This window comes from Ascaphus truei, chromosome 9 (assembly GCF_040206685.1).
Source record: "Ascaphus truei isolate aAscTru1 chromosome 9, aAscTru1.hap1, whole genome shotgun sequence".
NCBI classification, from domain to species: domain Eukaryota; kingdom Metazoa; phylum Chordata; class Amphibia; order Anura; family Ascaphidae; genus Ascaphus; species Ascaphus truei.
The window spans coordinates 19,455,910-19,473,362 of record NC_134491.1 but is presented as its reverse complement, the minus strand read 5'-3'; the positions used below and the strand labels follow the sequence as shown (position 1 = coordinate 19,473,362).

The window sequence follows — 17,453 nt, the reverse complement described above, 5'->3', positions numbered from 1 at the left end:
ATATCTATCCACTGAATAAGTTGCATTGTAGATTTGTAGCCAGAAAACCCATTGGAGGTAGGTAAGAATGCCATCTTAGACTATATTAGAAATTTTGAATCCCTTAAACACGTCACTGCCATTAGTCCACCTTGGTTCTGGAAGGGATTGCTCCTTTTATAGGTACAGGTCATAGGCTTGCCAGGTGGCTTCTCCAAAAATACTGTACCCAATGGTGAAAGGTGTGATGTGCTCAAAACATACACACACCTCTCTCCACTCCATGCCATTTCCTCCTCTCCTTGGCCCCACCTTCAGGCTTGACACCTCTTCCTGATTGGCTGCTGCAGTCAATCAGGATGGAGGAGGCCCCCCAGCAACAGCCCTGCTCAGGGAAATCCTGCTGCCCCCACCCCCCAAGCCGGCCAGGTCACTATGTCCAGAGAGGTAATACCGGACACAGACATGTCCAGAGGTAATACCGGACACAAACATGTCCAGAGAGGTAATACCGGACACAGACATGTCCAGAGAGGTAATACCGGACACAGACATGTCCAGAGAGGTAATACCGGACACAGACATGTCCAGAGAGGTAATACCGGACACAGACATGTCCAGAGAGGTAATACCGGACACAGACATGTCCAGAGAGGTAATACCGGACACATACTGTACATGTCCAGTATTACCACTAATTTTTTTTACTGGACAGAGAATACAAATACAGGACAGTCTGGTTCAATACTGGACCCCTGGCAACCTTCATGGGACACAAACAATAGGTTCAGCACCCACTAAATAGGTCAAGGATAAGAATGATAAGTATTCACTAAAAATGTATAAAACCCATTAAATATGTTCATTGTCCATTAAATAGGTATACAACCCATTAAATATGTCCACTTGGAGAGAATGTAGTGATAACCTATTGTAATAACCATGACATGAACACATAACATGCGATTAGAGGGGATTCACCCCCCACATGCACAGTGCACATAGCCCATTCTCACAGATTAGTTTTGCCGCCATTTTGATGCAGCAGCCCATCAAGCCCCGCCCCTCCCTAGCCTGAAGGGGGAGGGTCACGTGACTGGGGTGACACCGCCCGCTCTGTCATCCTGCATCACGTGACTCGATGCCCGGCTGACTGTGGCTCAGCTTCAAAGCTGCGCCAGTCACAGACCGAGAGGGACACACTGACACCGGAGGGACACACTGACACCGGGGGGCACAGCGCGGCCTGGGAGGACACTGACACCGCGAGACCAAGGGGGACACACCGCGGCCTGGACACACATACATATACACACACTGCGGCCTGGGGGGACACACAGAGACCGGAGTGGGGACTTGCAGAGACTGAGGGGGCAGCACCAAGGGACAAGGAAGCAAGATGTCGGGCAAGGACCGGATCGAGGTGTTCCCGTCCCGGATGTATGTATGGGGGGAGATATGTGTGTGTGTGTGTGTGTGTGTGTGTGTGTGTGTTTTATTCTCTCTCAATGGTGTGTGTGTGTGTGTGTGTGTGTGTGTGTGTGTGTGTGTGTGTGTGTGTGTGTTTATTTAAATGGGGGGGGGGGGTGTATATGGAGCTGCAGCACACTGTAACATACATGCAATGGAATTGAGCAGTCACTATATATTACTTGAGATCTGCTATAGACCCATTCCCGTAAAGTAGAGACTGTGCCATTCTGTGACTAGAAAAAAACCTTTCATTGGATAATATATATTATTTTTTTTAACCCAGCAATTTTTTAAAATGCTCATAATTAGGGATTCCAGTTATGTGTTTTTGTTTTATTTAAAAAAAAAAATCTGTTTATCAGTGTTAACAAGGGGGGGAAATGACACCTTTCAATTCCGTTTTGTTGGGTACTTTTTTAGTTTCCTACTTCCTGTGCATTTGTATCTGTGGTTGGATTATAAAAGTTTAATTAAATAAGAAATTATGTTTAATTTCTGGATTTAACCACAAGTTCAAGATAACTAGTCAGTGGTGGTTTTTGGTTTTCGGTCCAGATTTACTAAACAGAGCTAGGTATTTGCTAAATCCCAGACAAGGACTGAATTCTCTAGCAGCTGTTTATTGGTATTAATCAGGGGCCCTCAAGGCTCCCGCCCCTCCACCCCCCCCCCCCCCCCAATAGTTCAGGTTTTCAGGGTATCCCTGCTTCAGCACTGGTGGCTTAATCAGTGGCTGAGCCACCTGTGCTGAAGCAGGGATATACTGAAAACCTGACCTGTTGGGTGTCTTGAGAACCCCTGGCAAAACGATGATTTCAGGGAAGCAGTGCGGCTGAGAGGGACAAGGGTACACGGAATATTTTCATGTTTAATAGGGTCCCGTTCATTAGTAACACTTTTTCAATGTTTTAGGTTGTGAATTTGCACTTGCCATAACTTCCTGGAACTAGCAGTTCCTGAATCTAAAAATGAGGCTGGAACCACCCCTTGCAGTGGAGTTCTCCTTCAAAATATGTACATGCGTTTGTAGCACTCCTTATCTCCCATTCATGTGAAAGGATTGTTAAAGCTTGGCACCCTTTAGCGACTCTGGGACTAAGGCTGCGTTCACGCTGACCACGCTTGGCGTGTTGTGTACAATAAATGTGAATGTCTCCGGCCACGCTCGTGCGGCCCGTGCCCGTACGCTCACGGGCGCTAGATGCTTGGCGAGACAGATGACATTGTCCTCCAGGCGTGCTGAAGTGGCACATGACCTCCTCAACCAATCAGTGCCAGTCACTGCTCGGCCATGGCACCCCCGCTTGCACTTGAAAAAAATATGCCGGACACCCGGCGCTCATGCTTGGAGAGTTGGTGAAGTCACCACTCTCAAGCATGAGCGTGGCAGAGTGGACGCAGCCTAAGTAGAAGAAAAGCCCTGCTGTCTGGGATAAAACTACATGGCAGATAAAATCAGATTCTGCGGTAGTTCATGTCTGATTATTTTTTTTTTTTAAAACAATTACTTTATTTAATCGGTCAGTTATTTTCTTATGTATAATATAATATATTATATTTCTCTACCTTGGTTCAGTTTGTTTAAAATATATGTTCCTATGTGAGATGTCTTTGTAAAAAGAAAATATATGGAGTTGGCAATAATATCTGTACGTCCTACAAACTCCAAAAAAGACAAGGGCACGGATGTCTTTTTCAAATCCTTTAAAGTGAAGGTTTGGTTGTCGGTTCATGTTCTCAGCAAGAGATCTCGTCACTACCCTGTAAACATGTTCTGTTTAGACAACAGTGGGGAGGGAAAAGGGATAACTAGAACAAACGAGATGCGGATCAGTATTGAGGTGGGTATATGATGGTGGAAACCAGTTGGAGGTGGAGTGAGAGATACAGTAAAGGTAAAAACAGATAAGCACGTGGCAGTGACTAGTTTAACTCTTGCAACGCATTGCTGACCCCTGGCAGTGAAAGGGTTAAGTAGATATAAAGTTGGTCCTCCTTTAATAAATAAATAAACTACACAGTGGATATTACAGGTTGGTTTGTAGACCATGGTAAGCTAGAATCGTACAGGCCATATTTACTAGGCAGTCTTCTACCGTAAGACCCGTCCCTATGTTGGAATACGCTTTGCAGCTGTTGATTTGAATAGACAGACTGCTTAGTAAAGTATGTGCAATGTAAGGCCGCAGACAGGCACTCAGCGAATAGACTGCCTTAAGGCAGTGTTCGCGTCTGTGGCGTGCGCGTGGGAGGGGGCTTTCTTAGTGCGACAGGCCGGTCACGTGAGAGGTTCACCCAATGAGGACGAACCAGCTCCGTGACATCACTGACACGCCCACGGACGGCGCGCGTACCATGGCCAGGGAAAGCACTCGCTTTCCCTCAGCCTCCGCGCGCCACAGCACGGGAGAACTTACTATGTCCGCAGCCTAAGATTGTACTTTGAAAGTGTTCATACTGTATAGAGATTCTGAGCTTGTTAATCAAATTGACACACTCTTATTTATTTCTTATACATTTTTAAAGGTGCAGTCCCTCCTGGGACCAAAATGAGGCAGTGACGGCTGCATTACTGGAGGCACTTTTTAAACCAAAAATATTTTAATATATGTAGCCTTAAATTACCATAAATGCAAACTAATTTCTTAAGCTGCCGATCAATAGTTCTCCTGTGATCAATCGGCAAAGATCCTGCTTCCCCGGGTTCATGTAATGGCCGCCTTTCAGTTTCAATCAATCCTGCAGTCGTTGTAAGTCAGCTGCTACAATGTATCCTTGTATTACCAAGGTAACGTTGTCTATTGTTACAGCTTTCAGGACAACCAGTCTCTTGCTGGGAGCACTGCAACACTTTCCTGTTTGTGATCATTTGTTGCCAAAGATTTTGCACAACTGGGGATGTGCTAAAACCTGCTATAGCAACCAAAGGATGCTCTGTATATTAAAACTCATTAAAATTGCATTAAAAGTTGCATGTAAATAAAAACCCAGCAGTAAGTAAGGGCGGGGGGGGGGGGGGGTGTGATGTATGATTTTATCTGTCCGCTTCCTTTTGTCTGATATAACTGTTTGCACACACAGAGCCCGCCCTCCTTCTCCATCCCCTTATCTCTACTGGCTGATAAGGACAGGGTGGGCAAAGGGTTAAGAAAACACTTGGTTGACCAATACTATGAGGCCCCGTAGAAATATAATTAGTTTCCAACTAAACACAAACGTTTGCTTTTAACACGGTGGATTTGGTTTGGGAAGCCAGTTGGATGTATTCTGTACAGAGGGTCGTGTTGTTGTTTTTTGGCTGGATACATGGGATTGTGCTGTTTTTATGGTGGTAGATTATTCATTATAAAACCATTCTTCCAGGGCTCAGACCATCATGAAAGCGCGTCTGAAAGGTGCCCAGACGGGACGCAACCTCCTGAAGAAAAAGTCTGATGCTCTAACCATGCGTTTCCGGCAAATCCTTAGAAAAATTATTGAGGTACATTTTTTTTTTTTAAAGGCTGCATCACCATTTTTAAATGGGAAAGCAAGAGATTGTTATAGGTTTGAGTGTCAAAACACATGTAGAACCAGATGATGGCACGTCATCATCTAAATATAATTTAATTAGCGATAGACTTGGATTGTAAGCTCTTTGGGGCAGGGAAGCCTTTTTCCTTATGTTGCTTATGTCTGAAGCACTTATTCCCATTATGTGTTAAATTATTATGTCGTGTGTGTGTATAATATTATATGTATGTCAGTCCAGCAATGCACACACCTTCCGTGTTATATAGACAGATGCTGGTCCCATAGATATCCAATAAAGCAATTTCAGCAGGTATAACACTGGCAAGAAGAGAGAGCGCACCGCACTCAGTAGTCCAAAACTATGTATTAAAACATACCAGCACCGTAACCGACGTTTTGGTCCTCTGAGAGGCACCTTTTTCCAGGTAATACATATATACACACACACACTCTCCCAACTTTTGATCCCAACCTTCTTGCCCATCTGCTTATCTGGCCTTTTAACCTTGAGCATCCCTTGTTGACCAGAGATCTCCTTTTTGCCTTTTCTTTGTAACTTTCAATTTTCGCATTTCCAAACCCTGATATGCGAGAATATTAAACATACGCAGTGATCAGTGAATTGTATTGTATGTCTTTATTTATATAGCGCCATTAATGTACATAGCGCTTCACAGTAGTAATACACACGGTAATCAAATAAATAACAGATAATATAAATAACAGATCATGGGAATAAGTTCTTTAGACATAAAAGTAACATTAAGGAAGGAGACCCTGCCCCGAGGAGCTTACAGTCTAATTGGTAGGTAGGGAGAACGTACAGAGACAGTAGGCGGGAGTTCTGGTAAGTGCGTCTGCAGGGGGCCAAGCTTTATGTATCGTGTTCAGAATATCCACAGTGCTACTCATATGCTTCTTTAAGCAAGTGTGTCTTAAGTTGGGTCTTAAAGGTGGATAGAGAGGGTGCTAGTCGGGTACTGAGGGGAAGGGCATTCCAGAGGTGTGGGGCAGTGAGTGAAAAAGGTTTCAGACGGGGGAGGGCTTTAGATACAAAGGGGGTAGAAAGAAGACATCCTTGAGAAGAACGCAACAGTCTGGATGGTGCATAACAAGAAATTAGGGCTGTGATGTAAGGAGGGGCAGAAGAGTGTAAAGCTTTAAAACTGAGGAGAAGAATGGAGTGTGAGATGCGGAATTTGATCGCAAGCCAGGAGAGGGATTTCATGAGGGGAGATGCTGAGACAGATCTAGGAAAGGGTAGCGTGACTCTGGCAGCAGCGTTTAGGATAGATTGTAGGGGAGACAGGTGAGAGGCAGGAAGACCGGACAACAGGAGGTTACAGTAGTCAAGACGGGAGAGAATGAGGGCCTGTGTCAGAGTTTTAGCAGTCGAGCAACAGGAAAGGGCGTATCTTTGTTATATTGCGGAGGAAAAAGCAACAGGTTTTAGAAATGTTTTGAATGTGAGGAGTCGAGTGTGACCCCATGGCAGCGTGCTTGGGCTACTGGGTGAATGATCGTATTTCCAACAGTAATGTGGAAGGTGGTAGTAGGGCCAGGTTTGGGAGGAAGTATGAGAAGCTCTGTTTTAGCCATGTTGAGTTTAAGGCGGCGGAGGGCCATCCAGGATGATATAGCAGAGAGACATTCAGAAACTTTGGTTTGTACAGCAGGTGTAAGGTCAGGTGTTGAAAAGTATATTTGTGTGTCATCAGCATAGAGGTGATATTTAAACCCAAAAGTAGTTATTAGGTCACCTAGAGAGTGTGTACAGAGAAAAGAGAAGAGGTCCCAGGACAGAGCCCTGGGGTACCCCCACAGAGAGATCAATAGAGGAGGAGGCGGTGTTAGAAGGAGACACTGAAAGTACGGTGGGAGAGGTAAGAGGAGATCCAGGATAGAGCTTTGTTCCGAATACCAAGAGTATGGAGAATGTGAAGAAGAGGGTGGTCCACGGTGTCAAATGCTGCAGAGAGGTCGAGTAATATGAGCAGAGTATAATGACCTCTGTCTTTGGCAGCATGGAGGTCATTAGTTATTTTAGTGAGGCTGTTTCAGTGGAGTGAGCAGTGCAGACGCCAGATTGTAGAGGGTCTAGGAGAGAATAGGTGTTGAGAAAATGGAGCAAGCGAGAGAATACAAGACGTTCAAGAAGTTTAGAGACAGTTTGATAGTTAGAAAGACAGGTAAGGTCAAGCTTGCTGTTTTTGAGTAATGGTATGACTGTTGCATGTTTGAAGGAGGATGGAAAGGCTCCAGAGCAGAGGGAGGAGTTAAAAATGTGTGTGAGCGTAGGGATTATAGTAGGAGCAAGAGGTTTTAGGAGATGGGAGGGAATGGGATCAAGAGGGCAAGTGGTAGAGGGAGAAGAGGCGATCAATAGCGACACATCCAGTGTGATGGTTCTCAGGGTTGAAGGGGCACCGTTACTTTTTGTATTTACAGACCTAGAGGCCATTATCCCTTTATTTCCACAGTAACCATTCCACTAAAGAGAAGGCAAAGTAGGGTGGGGGGCCGCGTTGGTCCTTTCTTCAATGTAGTAACAAAGGAGGGAGCGGGAGGAGGGGGTATGATACATTTTACTGAACCAACAAGTAGTTATGCTACAAGCTTTTGAATTTCTTGGGGTCCTAAATTGAGTAACCCACGCTGAGAGATTCAGAAGCTTGTAACATGTCAATTACTTACTAAGTCAATGAAAGGTATCATACCCCCTCCTCCCTCCTGTGTTACTACTAAAGTGAAGGGATTTATTTCACAAAGACTCTCCCCGTTTCTGGTTTCAGAGCATAAATATTGTATACATCTTTCTAAAACACAATGTCTATGCTTTCGTTATTTAAAAAGAAAATATTCAAAATGTATTAAACACTGGGCCAAAATTGTAGTAAGCACCTAATGGCTTGTTAAAATGTTATAAAAACGTAACCAAAGTCCCTATAAATGGGAATGACTTCAGATTTCAGAGTAGAATATACTGTATTCTGACCTTACAAAGATGGTGCCATCTGCTTTGGCCCTACATCAGTGGTGGACCAGCATTTGTTTTGCCAACAAATAAGCAAAAAAAAAACCTGGCACTTAATGTGAAATATCACATTAACAGTAAATTGATACAATTGTATTATGCCATAAGGTCTTCGAGGGAGACACTGCAAATCAATGCACTTCAACCCTATAAGAATAACAGTTTGGCACATTTACAGCATCTGTAATAATATTTTCATGAGCTTAACTCGGGGATGGCCAAATCTCCAGTCCTCAAGGGCCACCAACAGGCCAGGTATTATGGATATCCCAGCTTCAGCACAGGTGGCTCAATCTGAGCCACTGATTGAGCCATCTGTGCTGAAGCTGGGAAATCCTTAAAACCTGACCTGATGGGGGGATCTTAAGGATTGGAGTTGTCCATCCATGGCTTTGCTGAATAACGAGCAGTATGCAACATTATACATAGATGCTGATATACCATGGGCAGTGGGTTAAGGTGCTCCTATAAATACTTGAGATTGCTGTGTTAAGGTAAACGAAATCCTAGGGCAGCCCCCCATCTGTTAATTTCCACCTACTTGGATGGAAGTTAATGCCTATTGGTTTTAGAGACCGCAGTGATGTACCACAAATGGTACTGATACTTGCACCACAGTTTGGGAGTTCCTGCTATAAAGGAGTGTTGTACTGTCTTCTTCTTAAGAAACCTTTCGTTTATAATGTGAATGGTGGATACATCTGAAAATCATAATACAGTATATGAATGCTGCATTATTCATAATATGTTTAGGTCAACCCAAGTATGATTGCATGACATGCAGTCAAGGCTTACAGCAGTTTTATTTCATTTAATTTTTTTGTGGAAAAGTGGCTTTCAGACAAACTTTATAATGTTGATAAAACAAATATGTCCTTCTGCAGACCAAGATGCTGATGGGAGAAGTAATGAGAGAAGCTGCCTTCTCCCTCGCTGAAGCTAAATTCACAGCTGGAGACTTCAGGTGAGGGCCGGGTGTATGTGTTCCTGATTCTAACATTGATGTCTAGCTGCTTCTGGAGAGTCACTAGGACACATTGCTAAGCATGAAATGCACTCGTGTTTAAATCGCATGGCATGTATTAAATAACTAGCTAAAAATGCTTCAGAAATCAGCAATGTTTTGGGCAATAATCTTTGCTACGGCTAGGTCCCCAGTTCGTTTGAGGTGTGCGCTGCACGAACAAGTACCGCCCCTCAATGGGGCTGGGCCCACTATGTACCTTGGCGCGCATTTAGCAGCCGCGCTGTATGGCCAGTTTTTGCAAAGACATCAAAATTGTATTTACAACTTGCGACGGAGGGGTGGCCATGCCCCCACGGCGGTTCAGCCAATGAGGGCGAACCAGCCGTGTGAGGTCATGGCCCCGCCCCTGCAAAACCCTGCCACGCCCCTCCCATCGCAATCTCCTGCATCTCACCACAGACCGTAGATCGCGGTTTCCACACGTGCCCGCGCCGCCACCCCACTGGGCCCGCCTGCTACAGTGCAGACTGGGACCGCGGCCTAATGCTGCAATCTGTGCTGCTTGGTTTTTTTTAAACCCTTTATTTATTTATACATATAAATATGTTTACCTTATTTGAAACAAGGGGTCCCCCTGGAGCTGAATTGTAGCACTTCAAGAATTCTTGGGGAAAGCAATATGGCCCCTGGGGTCAGCCACCCTGGCGTCCGATCGATAGCAGTGACCATTGTGAGATGACCTTGCAGCTTCCGATTGAGTGACCCTGCAACCATCTTTGTTTCTCATTGCAAGTACTGGCAAAAGTAAACAAATATATCTCTACAAGCAAGGGATCCCCGGGAGCTCAGAGTTCAGCACTGTAGAACCCCAAATTCATACAAGATCACAAAATTCTTGCTTTTGGGGATTAGGGGAGGACTGTGCTCTAAGCTTCATTAGGCTTAGTTATATAAATGCGGCAGGCATAAGCTTATAGGGGTCCATGTTAAAATGTACCTGAAGCAAAAGGGGACACTGCTCATTTGCATGTTATTACCCAGAATCCCTGGCTGCAGTTAAGGCACTGTATGCGAAGAGATAATGGAGAAAGGCAGGGCTGCAGTCCCAGCCTGCACTGCAGCACGCGTGTTTGGCGGGGTGGCGGCGCGTGCACAGCGCTTAACTGCGTTCTGTGGCAGATGCAGGAGATTGCAACGGGGTGCGAGGCGGGGGTTTTGCAGTGGCCTGGCCATGACCTTACGCAGATGGTTCGCCCTCTTTGGCCGAACCACTGTGGGGGGTGTGGCCACCCCTCCGTCGCAAGTTCTAAACACGATTTTGCTGTCTTTTGAAAAACTGGTCGTAGAGCGCGGCTGCCAAATGTGCGCGAAGGCACATACTCGTACTAGGCCCAGCACCATTGAGGGGCAGTACTTGTTCGTGCAGCGCACGCCGAGGCATGTGCTGCAGAACGTACTGGGGCCGCAGCCTACAACATGTGAATGTGCTCACACGTGGGATTTTTATTGACTATAAAAACAAATGTAATTATGTTTTTTTGCATTTTTAAATTGGACTAGCTATACATTTCTTGTGTATTATAATTTAATTATATTAAGTGCATATAACTGATTTATAAAAGTGTGCCCTTTCATAATAACCGTTACCAATGTGTCTCTTCCCCCCAACAGTACAACTGTAATCCAGAATGTGAATAAAGCCCAAGTTAAGGTCAGAGCAAAGAAAGACAATGTAGCAGGTAATATGATCTATTATTTTGAAAGATCTTAATGTAGCCACTACTGATACCCACAATATTAAAATATGCAGATTTTTTTTACTATTATTAAAAACCGGGGTTTTTAAAGCCCTTTGGTAAACTTTTCTAGCTTTGCTACCTGTACCGTTACGTAAATGTGTATAACGTTGTTCCAGGGTTGTGACACACCATGAGAGCAGTAAATGTGTATAACGTTGTTCCAGGGTTGTGACACACCATGAGAGCAGTAAATGTGTATAACGTTGTTCCAGGGTTGTGACACACCATGAGAGCAGTAAATGTGAGGATGGATTTTCCGCTCAACCATTTATAATCTAGCAAAGGGGTTCTCCACACCGGCCCCCAAGAATCCCCAACAGGTCAGGTTTTAAGGATAGCCCAGCTTCAGCACAGGTGGCTCAAGCAGTGCTACAGTCGAAGACTGAGCCACATGTGCTGAAGCAGGTATGTCCTTAAAACCTGACCTGTTGGTGACCCTTGAGGACTGGAGTTGGCCACCCCTGATGTCGATACTCCTGAAGAAGATACTCCTGAAGAAGAGTGCTGAGACATGGTCAATATGGAAATGAAAATAGATTAGCTGGTTAACCGCATAATTAATTTATTTAGCAATGTAAAATACTTGGATCATCTTGTTTTTAAGTGTGTCCACATTACAGAAGTGCGGACATTGGTGTAAATGTGTATATGTAGTGATATTATTATTATTTTTGTGGTTTCCTCCCAAAATATATTTTGTTTGGATTGACATTTTCACCCCTTCCCTGACATAGAATTCAGATCTGCGCCTCCTGGTAGGGTAGGGGTTAAATGATCCGCTTTGTAGGAATGCAACAAGAAGTCTTAACTACGCCTCTGTTTTTGTTTCGTGCAGGTGTAACGTTGCCCGTGTTTGAGCATTATCAGGAAGGAGGAGACAGTGAGTACAGATCTGGATCTCCGCTTCTTGTACATAGTACTGTTGTAGCTTTCCTTTTGCATGCCTCTCCATGATTGTATCTGTCTGCTAGGTTACGAGCTGACCGGTCTCGCGAGAGGTGGCGAACAGCTAGCCAAGCTGAAGAGGAACTATGCCAAAGCAGTGGAACTGCTTGTAGAACTGGCCTCTTTGCAGGTATGAGATGTGTGTATGTATATATACACACACACACACACACACACACACACACTTCAACTGTGTGTATTCAAAGGGACAGTCCCACCCAAGGGAACTAAGTAATGCCTCCTTCAAAATAAGACGCATAGAAGCTTTTTTTGGTTTTGTTTTTGTAAATCAGTTCTGCCTTATGAGAAAATACTATAGCATTTATTTTTATTTATTTTTTAAATAAAAAATAATCCTCCTGAATTACATTTTAATATAATGTAACAAGAATTTTTTGTTTCTATAGCAACCATTTACAAAGTCACATCGCCTTCCTCTTCTGAAAAAGGCTATGGCATAGCCCTTTTTGAGCCCTGCTCTCTCTAGCAGTGCACCAATTGTATCTAGTGACTGCCTGGTCACATGATGTCCCCCACATAACTTTACATCTTTGGTCCTCTTCTACTGCACTGACAGCCATTTAGTGAACCCCCGAGCCGAATCTTCACTGATTGATCACAGGAGAACGGATCGATCGGCAACTTGGCTAATTACTTATCATTGTGTGGATTGGGATTGATGCACATATTAAAGGGGGGGAGGGGGGAACGCAGCTTGGACCGCTGCTTTAAAATATATATATATATATATATATATATATATATATATGAGAATTACAATGTCTGTAGACACAATGTTATTTTTCTGCACAGAAAAAGTTGTACAATCTGTCATAACTACCACAAACCCCAACTATATCTTATGTATTTTTTGCCATTGAGCAGAGATGAATTCTTAAAGGAGACAACGTGATATTGTTTTGTGGGGCTTCATTTGAAAAAAAATAAATAACAAAATACTTTATTTAAAAACAAGCCTATGGTTGAGGAGAAATACATAAAAAATCTTTTTTAAGAACTCTTTAAACCATAATCGTATTAATGAATAATATAACATTAATTACGTCTGCAGATTTAGTTGGTATAAGATTTTTTTTTGTACACGCACAGAAGCTGCCTGTATGAAATGTTGTCTGACACTAATGTCTGTACAGGATTTTAAGTAAACACAGAAAAATACTAACCGCTCAACCTTAATAAACATGTAACAGTGAGGTATCTAGCTCTATGGGGTGCAGGGGTAATAGAATACTGATATTTACACGGGGCTCCAAGAGGGGTCAAAGAAGATTCCCCATATCTGCACTCACCCAAACATCCCTAATACAATAAAGCAGACAGACTTCAAATAATGTTGGTTTTAATTGGTGTTAATACACCAGGATTGTAAGTACTTGTGGCAACAGTACAGCAATATAACGTACAATCCAAAGCAATGATATAATTATCATAAACTATAAACAGTGCAGAGTGCTGCCTGAAAAAATAGGTGGGTAGCAGGGGGTCTTCGAAGCTGAACCCCATTAATTTCAGCCCCGGGGGACCCCCTGCTTCCTGAGATACAGACCTCCGTAAAGGGTGACGATATCTCCTGCCCAGGTTTAAATGTCTCGTTCACTCGGGGCAAAAGGAAGCCGCAGGGGATGACGTCACAGCTTCCTATTGGCTCGTGGGACGGTTAAGCCACCATTTTCATAGCCTCACACACCCAGCGCTTATTCCCATTATGTGTTAAATTATTGTCACGTGTATTACTGTTTGGATGGGTATGTATGTATGTATGTATGTATGTATGTATGTATATATTTAATGTGCTCTCTTATATGGTGTTATAGACTTCATTTGTGACACTGGATGAAGCCATTAAAATAACGAACAGACGTGTGAATGCCATAGAACATGGTAAGTGGTGTGCTGCCGTAAAACCAGGCCGATACATTGGGATTACCGCCATTATTCTGCTTATAATAACAAAGTATTTCAGGGATTGGGATTTACATTTTGATATACTGTGTTTTGGTGTCAGAGTTTAATCCTTATTTTGGGTTCCTGCTTGGTTCCATAAACGCACATTCCCAGTTTGTTTTCATCACACGGACATCGACAAAAGTTATATGGGCAAAACATTTTCAAAGTACAATGCCAGATATTAACAAATGTATTTAGAATTTTTTTTATCTTGAATTGGAAACCGAAACCTCTTGTGACCTTGGATATACAGGTAGTCCTCGCTATCCAACGTTTCACTTTACAACGAATGGCATATCCAACGCTTTACAATGCAACCATACGGGCTGTTTTTCGACGCCGGAATGCGTTATCCGACGCTCACCGCCACTGATTAACATGGGACTCGCTTTACAACGGTTTCACTATCAAACGCTACAATTGCAGAACGGGTTCCGTTGGATAACCGAGGACGGCCTGTACAGAGGGAGTTCGATTTTTTGGCAACAGAAGGGTATTTGCTAATGCAAATTAGAGATGGAGGCGAAATCTGAAACATTTAGGTAGACTTTAACGAAGCGAGAATCTTCGGATTGAAAATAGGACTTCGGTTTTGTATTGGAGAACTGGACCTATTCTAGCATATTTAATTAACTAATTGACTTTAATTAGAATTTTTTTTTGTTTTTTTGTTCTGTAAATGTATTGAAGATGCTTTATTCTGTATTTTTGTTTTGGTTTGTAATATGATAAATAGAAAAAGTAACATTGAAGTTGCAAAGCATTCAGTCCTGTAAAAATCCTATACAATTTGTAAGGACTGCTATGCAATTTCTTAATATATTTTAAAGAGCTTTGCATGTGTTTGTCTAAAAACCAAAGGGACAATGATGGGTATCTCTGAGGATATACAATACATGCTGATATTTTGGGGAGATATAATGTAGCTCTAATTCCAAAGTTGCAGTGATCAGTAAATGTGTATTCTCTTGTTCACCGTCTTTGGTGATTACTAAATCCAGTCTGATCTTAAGCTTGTTAGGATTTAGTGACAGTGCTTTGCCCGTGAATTTATTTAATTGAAGATGATATATTGTACCTGAAAATCACTTGCCTGTTTAAATTGAGTGTGTTCCACTCCTCTTCTATGAAAGATCATTTCCTTGTATACCACTGCCATATACAGTGCCGGCAAACATGTACAGAGCACAACTTGCCCCAGGAGCTGGCACTCTGATTCTAACTCCACTCATTTCAAAGGTTGCCAATAGACCGCTCCTATATTTGTTTACAAGTTGCAACTCCTGTAACATATTTCTCTGCTATTTTAGTGATTATACCTCGAATAGAGCGTACATTGTCCTACATCATCACAGAACTGGATGAGCGTGAGAGAGAGGAGTTCTACAGGTACTGTGTACATTACTATACTCGTAAGGTAAAACATGCATCGTAAGCATGTTCAGTGTTATACGCCGTATGTAGCCGTCTTTTCACATGTTTGTTGCACACATTTCTCCCCCCACCCAATAACCGTATTTAAACCACACAAACCAAGAAGAAAGAGATTGTGCTTTCCTATACAGCGTCGCATAATGAGGAAATTACCCTTGACCTCCACATACAAGTTATCCACCTCTGTTTCTTACTATACTTCTTCCTTGAACAGTATTTTTGCTTCTCTGGGTTCTGTATATTATTTGAACCTGTTTTTTTATTATTGTATGTATCGAGTCTTGTGATACTGTACTGTTATTTGTCAAATACATTCCCGTTTATAAATACATTTTCAATGCAGAATTTGTTTCTTAAATTCCCAAAAGGTTTAACACACATAATGCAGCCTTCATTTCTTTCCTTGTTCTTAAACTCTGTGTATGAGCAATATTATACACCAAGCAAATAGTCTTAATCCCAAAAATATAATTGTATTTGTTGGTAAATAATGTCAGCGTAAAATGAGATAGTGGGTCTCAAAGTGGCATTAACAGATTTCATTGCACTACTAGTTTCTGGTATTGAGGCAGCCTGACAAGTCACCCACATAACTGTGGGCATCAAAACCGTGCTAGGACACCTTTGGCTAAGTGATGGTGCAGGGTTTCGATTTAAGAAGGCATTTGGCAGACCTGCGTTGTAATTACATCCTATCTTTCAATTGGGTGCGGTTTCCCAAACATGACGTTGAAAGTGAAGTCTCTCTGATGCCTTTTAAAGCAGATTATACTTATTATTTTTTCCCAGCTAAAAAGAATGAAGGCCCAAAGCCTGTAGTAGTGTTCACATGGCAACATCTGGTTGCTGCTCTCCACCAAGCAGCACAGAGTGGGTTTTCTTGTAGACTTCAAACAACTTTATCAGTGATGCTGCCTCCCCCCCGAGCTGCTCTCATAAGGTTCTTTGTAATCCAGAGATGTCATAAAATAGGGACGTGGCAAACACATTAATGTCCGCTTCGGGCTTATTCTTTAGGACTATAAAATTGGTGAACAGTTAGAACGATATAGGTGAAAACAGACACCCTACTGCAGGGGTGGCCAACTCCAGTCAAAGGTCACCAACAGGTCCAGGTTTTCAGGATATCCCTGCTTCAGCACGGGTGGCTCAGTCACAATGACTGAGCCACCTGTGCTGAAACAGGGATATCCCTAATACCTGGCCTGTTGTTGGCCCTTGGGGACTGGCATTAGCCACCTCTGCCCTACTGTATAGTTAAGAAATCTTTACAACATAAATGTGCCCGGGGGAAGTTGGTTTTGTTCCGGTTTGTGTGTAAACTCTTATTTTGTACCGTGTGCTTATATTATTTATTTTTTTTAGGTTAAAAAAGATCCAGGAAAAAAAGAAAATAATTAAGGAAAAGGCTGAGATAGAGCGTGCAAAGTGGGTTCAAACTGTAAATGATTCGGCGGGGCCAACCAATCTGCTTGCTGAAGACCGCGATGAAGACCTACTGTTTGAATAGCCATTCACTATTCTAATCAAGCAGGGGTGGCCAACGTCAGTCAAGGGCCACCGTCGGGTTTAAATGCCATCTGCTTCGGCACAGGTCGCTCCAGTCAATGACTTAGCCACCTGTGCTGAAGCAGGGATATCCTGACAAACTTCTTGTTGGCCCTTAAGGACTGGAGTTGCCCACCCCTGTATTAAAGGGTATATGCTACGAGAGCTTATATTCAGGCTGTCACAGTATGTTATATTGCACAGTATATTAATACTATTTATACCACAGTGCATCATTTTTGTTACCTGTATTTGTGAACATTGTGATGATTTGTGTTGTGTGACATTATTGAATTAAATACATATCTAAATGTGATCATCCAAAGACCTGGCCGAAAAGAAATGGAAACCTATTTCCGAATGGTAAATTATTTCTGTAATTGTTATTCCTACGCTCCAGTTTAAAAGCAACATTATTCACCTATGTGACTAAATAAATTGTGATCGTGTAAGTTTTGTGTATTTTTTTTTCCTGGTAAAATGCAGTTTTACACTATTTAATATTTTTCTTTGTTAATATCTGTACACTTGGATTTCCAATGAAGATTATGATAAGAGCATTACATGTACACAAACCCTGCTCTGTAACTAATTCTTCCCCAGGCTGAGGGTACACGGCAGGCTGCACACGTGTGTCTATGCCGTGTGTTCTGCTCAATGAAAGAGTTATAAAAAAAATAAATAAAACTACTTTACTAGCCACATTTTACTATATGGATGACAAATAGATTTCTCTGGTTCATTAAACAATAATTATTGGCCCGTGTGCAGCCAACAAGTTAATCTACCACAG

The 17,453-nt window shown here is 42.7% G+C and overlaps 1 protein-coding gene across 1 annotated transcript; it reads left to right on the top strand.

Moving 5' to 3' along the window:
• The first annotated feature begins 1,096 nt into the window (after window positions 1–1,096).
• ATP6V1D (ATPase H+ transporting V1 subunit D) lies at window positions 1,097–17,112 on the top strand. Its single transcript, XM_075613566.1, has 9 exons — window positions 1,097–1,419; window positions 4,816–4,933; window positions 8,884–8,963; window positions 10,638–10,705; window positions 11,601–11,645; window positions 11,737–11,840; window positions 13,546–13,612; window positions 14,989–15,067; window positions 16,478–17,112. Exons 1-9 carry the CDS (start codon window positions 1,379–1,381, stop codon window positions 16,620–16,622), a joined length of 747 nt encoding a protein of 248 aa, XP_075469681.1. The 5' UTR covers window positions 1,097–1,378; the 3' UTR covers window positions 16,623–17,112.
• The last annotated feature ends 341 nt before the right edge of the window (window positions 17,113–17,453 follow it).